Below are 6,400 nucleotides of genomic sequence, written 5' to 3' on the forward strand. Positions count from 1 at the left end.
CAATTTTTCTTTCCCAACTTACGTCTGAACGAAATGAGGTATCGCTCTGAAAGTTTGGGAAATGAAAGAGGAGATAATAAAGTCCATGTCTCTGCTTTGTTCAGGTGAAAATTTTGAGAAAAATTTCTTTTTAAAGAAAATACTCGTGGAAGTTTTCTTTCCCAACTAACGTCCACACGGAACGAGATATCGTGTTAAAAATTTGGCACGATAAATAGAAGGCATGCAAGGATGTGTCTTTTTTCCTGAATAATTAGAATAGTCAAAATATTTATTTTAATTAATATTTTGGAGAAATACCGACCGTGTTGTCGTAAAACCCTGAAATTAATTTGCAATGTTGTCAATGGGCTAGTTTTGAGGTTTATATTTATCAAAGTGAGGCAAAACAGCACAAATCGCTCACGAACATTATGCACAAATAATGCAAAAACTAATGTTTGCACTTGAAATGCAAATAAACATATTTGGTCTGACATACGTATCAGTCTGGTATCAGCTGTGTCAAAGCAGCACTAGCGTAGCGAGTAGACAACTTCGAACTTCTAGGGGTCTGTGGGCAAGACAGATTGCATGATTACCGTCAGAGAAAATTAAAAGTCAAACTTCTGCTGTAAAACTTAAATGTATCCGTCGATAATCATTATTTGCATAAATAAACTTTTTTCTTCCTCCAACTCTTTGCAAGGCCACAAACGATTCTTTAATATTTTTTAACATTTCTTTAAAAAAAAAATCGGCGTTATTTGAACCTTTATTTTTCAATATGGGTGAAAAAATATTGTTCTTAGGACTGACTTGATCAGCTGTTATACTCATCACATGGTCTTAACGAAAAAATGTAATTTTCTATTGTTTAAAATAAACTCATAAATTCTCAGAGAATTTGTGACTCGGTAATATTCTCATTCTCGTTACCGTTCTCAAAGTAATATAATCGGCTCGGAACTCAAATAATATGCCTAGATGCGACATCTCACTGGCGAACATACAATAAGTTCCAGAAACTAAAACAATACTATTGTTTAAAAAGAGACAGAGATTTTATGTCTCTTTTTAACCAATAGCATTTTCTTAGTTCTTGGAACTTATTATAGGTCCGCTAGTGAGGTACAGCATCTAGGTATAATATTCCTGGGATAAGAAACTCTAGATTCAAAAAACATAGTCACTTTAATATCTATATCCACTATAGTCTATGATTTCTCTCTCTCACTTCTGTCATCGATCTCTCTCTTGACTCCAGAGGAGAGGAAGTGTCGTGGCAAACGTGGCCGTTGTCAATCGTGTGCAGGATGAGTTCCATAGGAGTATATTTTTGTTTATTCTGCATTTTTACCGCTGCAAATGCCGGTGGACCGACCTTAGTTTTGCTCGATAATTTAGCGATCAAAGAAACTCACTCGATATTCTTTAAATCTTTGCAAGGTACGTAAACATTGTTTGATCAATACCGGTATTTAGGCTGCGTATGCAATTCCACTTGATAATTTTCTTCATAAAATATTTTTTCCCTTATTCTATCATTTATTATTTATATAACTGTATATAAACGTGCTTCGAACCTATTGATATAACCTTATTTTCCCAGTAAACGAAAAATAATTCGGAAGTAATTGTAAGATGGTCGTAGGTCAGGGAAAAAACTTGGAAATCAGGGAAAAATCGGGATTGATTGGTCATGGATTTAGAGAAAAATCTTGCAAAAGTCAGGGAATTTCTAAAAGACGCAAAATTAGGGAATTTTGAAAATTAAGTTTTACGGCCGCATGATATAATATTCTTGTTCGTAATTTATTTGTTTTGTGTTTCTATTTGTTTTATTTTTGCATTTTCTTTGACCTGAATAATGTATTTTTAATTAAAAATTTTATTATTAGCTTGAAAATTTTACAATTTTAAAACAAATTTATCCTTTCTAGTTGAAAATTCAATTGTTTTATTGAAAATTTGTCTTTACTTATCCAATTCCTATTTTACCGACATTTTTATGTGTATCAAGTCCATTCCTGATGAAATATCAGAATGCAAGTTTGGAAAAATAACTAAAAGTGACTAAATGGTTCTTACTTCTTTTCTGTATTTTACAAAACTTTTAGTTTGATATCTGATCTCTTGTAGAATTGGTATGATTTGTTAAGATCCACAAAAATGTCGGTAAAGTAGGAATCGGATACGTGTCACATGCCACATGTCAAAATCTGTATTTTGTTAACAAATAATTTTTTGTTGAAGATTAATAATTTTAGTTCAAAATTCATCTCTTCGGTTAAAATTTTACCTGTTTTTTTTTTTAATATTGATCTTTTTGAATTGAAAATGAATCTTTTTTTATTTGACAATTCAACTATAATTGAATTAAAGTTCAAGTACATTGTTAACAATTTATTTTTATTCTTAAAGGTTCGCCTCTTTGGTTGAAAACTATTGAAAGATAGTTTTTTTCAAGTAAAAATTTAATATTTTTTGTTGAAAATTGATCTTTTTTAGTTAAAATTTCGTATTCTTTGGTAGAAAACTAATCTTGTTGGCCGAAAATTAACTTTTGTGTCGAAATTTCAACGGTTTGGCAGAAAATCCGCCTTTTGGCATTTGAGTTGAATATTGAACTATTTTTTTGAAATTTCTTTTTTTTTGTGTATTGTAAATTAACTTTTTTTACTGAAGATTTTACTTTTCAATTTTTGTTGAAAATAAAAAAATTTCGATTAAGTTGTTCTTTTATCTTGTTTCAATAATCTTTATTTGTTGGACATTCGTTTTTCTAGTTGGAAAATTCACAATTTTAGTTGAAAATTTATTTCTTTGGTTGAAAATTTGACAAATTAGTTATAACTTCGTTTTTTGTTGTTAAAATCTATTTTTTGCTAGGAATTTGATTTTTCGTTGGTTGTAAATAGATTATTTTTAATTGAAAATTCAACTATTTGTTTGAAATTTCATATTTTATGGTTGAAATATCCGCTACTCCATTGATTTTTGTTGTAAATTCTTCTTTTTAAGTTTAAAAGTCAACTGTTTTATAGAAAATTATCTAAAAAAAATTCGTCCTTTTGGCTATTAAATTGAACTATTTTACAGAAAATGCAACTGTTTTTGGTTGAAGTTTAATTTTTTTAATTCAAAATTCGAGCAGTTGGTTAATATTTCAGCTGTTTTGTTAAAAGCTCAACTAATTTGTTGAAAATTTGTCTCTTGCTTTACATTTCAACTATTTGATTGTAACTGGAACAGTTTGGTTGATAATTAATTTTTTTTTTATCAAAAATTGGTTGGAAGATTTAACAGTTTTCTAAAAAATTCGACTATTTAAGTGGTTTATTTGTTTGATTGAAAATGCAATATTTTTTGTTTGAATTTTATTTTTTTTTTGCTTGAAAATTCTATCTAGCTGATTTTTTATTTTTTTTAGATAGAAAATTCCTCTATTTGAACAGAACATTCGTCCTCTTGGACTGAAAATTCAACTTCCTTCTAAAAATTCAACTATTTGGTTGAAAGTACAACTGTTTTTGGTTGAATTTGATTGTTTCTTGTTTGAAAATTAATCTTTTTAGATAAAAACTTCAACAATTTGGTTAAAAATTCAACTTTTTGTTGAAGATTCGTATTATTTTAATAGAAATTACTAATTTTGGGCTGAAAAATAATTTTTTGTTGAAAAATCCAATGTCTTCTAAACAATTTAATTCCTTGGCGGAAAATGTATCTTTTATTGTGAAAAAGTACTTTCTTTTACTTGTAATCAATAAATCAGTTTGAAAATGTTCAGTTTGAACTTGTTTCATTCTGTTCATGGAAGATTATATGTTAAAAATTTTACAAGAATAAAATTCTGTTCTTTGAATATTAATGGTCAGGGAATTTAAAAAATCTAAATACGGGTTGTGAAAGTTGCCTAATTCCGTCCATATTTTTTTAGATCGGAATTACATTGAATAACTGAATTAATACTGAAACAGTACCTTTAAATCCGTATTAGGATTTCATTGAATCTCAAATATTTGCAATTAACAATTTCCAAAAACTGGATCAATCCGGATTCAACGAGAATTCCAATTCCTTTTAATTCTTCTGAATTTTTTTTACTGGATTGACACAAGTTACACCTTAATATGATTTTAGAAACAAAATGTTGATAAAATGTCATTTATATTGTTCACAACATATTTCAGCAAATTATCGCTAATATGTTCGGTCTTACGGTTAACATGAAGTCAAATGTCCAGCAAAACATGTAAAACTCATATTTATTTTTCAAAAAAGACGAATCATCGAATAAATTTATATCAATAAATATATGAAAAATTCAATAAAATTAAAAACCGAAATAATAACGTGCATTTTCATCAGAGGTTTATAAAAATTTCTCCTGGTCACCTCTACAATTATTGTTCTTTATATCAGTTTGACTTGTATTGTCTGTCTGTGAACATGACAGCAGTTATGTGACACTTTTATCAATTACTGGAGCCTCCATAAAATCTGTGAAGCTTCAATTGAGAAAAATTATGATTTGATCTTTTTGTTAAGAAAGTTTTTTTATAAATACTTATATGTTTTTTGACTCAGGTATGACAATAAGTAATTTATTTTGTAGAACTCTTGTTTCAATATTGACATAAATTATGTGACTTAATTATTCTTTCCTTTTTGAATTATAGTTTGTTTTATCAACTCTTTAAAAACACCCGTGTTGCTCGAAACGCAGCAGGATTTCCCCTTTTCTGAAAAAAAATGTTTTTAACATATTTTAATTGACTTCATGTTGACCCTAAGACCAACCATATGAGCCACAATTTTCTGAAATATTTCGTGAAAATTTGTAACGTTCAAAGAAAGGAAAAAACCGTTTGGGATCAGTTGTATCTAGAATGATTTGCATTTTGTATTTATATTATTGTTGCAGAAAGCGGCTATGCCCTTTCGTTTAGACTCGCGGACGATGCAAACTTACTCTTATCGAAGTATGGGGAATACCTATACAAGCATCTAATAATTTTTGCACCATCCGTCGAGGAGTTTGGAGGGGCTTTGAGCGTGGATGCAATAACCGACTTCATTGATGGAGGTGGCAATGTGTTGATTGCTGGCTCGTCATACTCTGGAGACGCACTGCGAGAATTGGCATCCGAATGTGGCTTTGAAGTTGACGAAGAAGGCGCGAGTGTAATAGATCACATGAATTACGACATATCTGATTTAGGACAACACACCACCATCGTTGCCGATTCTTCCAACTTGATTGATGCTTCTGTGATCGTCGGAAGCAAATCCGTGCCACCGTTGCTTTATCAAGGAACAGGACTGATTGCTGATCCGGACAATCCTCTAATTCTCAGATTGCTCACTGCATCCAGTTCAGCATATTCCTATGTTCCGGACCAACCTGTCAAAGAATATCCTCATGCGGTCGGAAAAAATACCTTGTTGATTGCAGCTCTTCAAGCCAGAAATAACGCCCGAGTCTTGTTTTCCGGCTCTTTATACTTTTTCAGCGATGAAGCTTTTACCAGTCCAGTGAAGAAAGCGCAAGGTAATATGCCACACTTTATATAAAAAGGTAGTAGATTAAGATTGTACTGCAGTGAGATTTAGTGTTTTCATTGTGGTACATCTGTGCCCTATCCTTTAGCATTGCATATCAATTCCGCTGCCAACTGCACGCAATTAAAATTAAACGGCTTTTAATTCTTATTTCAAGCGATTTTCTTTATTATTTTATAAAGATATTGCGCTATAAATTCATGAAGCCTATTCGCGGACAATATAAATGAATAAAATTGTTCAATATCGTTCTTAATAATATCGCCAATTATACGCGGAATTCTTGGCAACGTCGCTTTCGCTGCCTCTTTTGCTCTTATGCTCACTGCTTCGTTCTCACTCAGACTCGTTGCTTGTATCGGTACAGCGAGCGAGCGAGCCATGAGCGTTGCCATGATTTTCGAGTACAAGTGCCCAATTTCGTTAATTCGCCAATTTAATCCCGTATAACTTTTCTCCTGCCGACATAATCATTTTGAAACTTAGCCTACTATATCTCAAAGTCATACTCTACAATATACTTGATTTTTACTTCGATCCTATTACTACAAGTAATTTTTTCGGAGGGAAAGGAGTAAAAATCCATGTTCTGCCATAAGAGCCCATGTATTTCTACTCAACTTTGAAAACTCATTACTCGACACCCAGCGACATGACTTTTTTAGAATTTGATAAGGTGGTGTAAGGCACCATAAACTACATGTATATTCATTTTTATCAAATTCTGATCATTTGGCTCTCACTGCAGTACAACCTTAAGGTGGTTTTAGCGTGACTCAGTGAGTCATATGAGAGTGTAAAAAAGTATTTTTGATTTACATGGAATCTTTTGTGTTTGAAAATCCGAAAATTA

At 31.1% G+C, this 6,400-nt stretch overlaps 1 protein-coding gene across 1 annotated transcript in view; it reads left to right on the forward strand.

Annotated features, from left to right (window-relative positions):
* The first annotated feature begins 1,237 nt into the window (after window positions 1-1,237).
* LOC117174234 (dolichyl-diphosphooligosaccharide--protein glycosyltransferase 48 kDa subunit) overlaps window positions 1,238-6,400 on the forward strand; it is a 10,633-nt gene continuing 5,470 nt past the window's right edge. Inside the window, exons 1-2 of the mRNA XM_033363113.1 lie at window positions 1,238-1,428; window positions 4,910-5,536. Coding sequence (XP_033219004.1) covers window positions 1,296-1,428; window positions 4,910-5,536 — 760 coding nt within the window. The 5' untranslated portion in view covers window positions 1,238-1,295. The remainder of the gene's footprint in view (window positions 1,429-4,909; window positions 5,537-6,400) is intronic.

Source organism: Belonocnema kinseyi, chromosome 6 (assembly GCF_010883055.1).
Source record: "Belonocnema kinseyi isolate 2016_QV_RU_SX_M_011 chromosome 6, B_treatae_v1, whole genome shotgun sequence".
Classification (NCBI taxonomy): Eukaryota; Metazoa; Arthropoda; class Insecta; order Hymenoptera; family Cynipidae; genus Belonocnema; species Belonocnema kinseyi.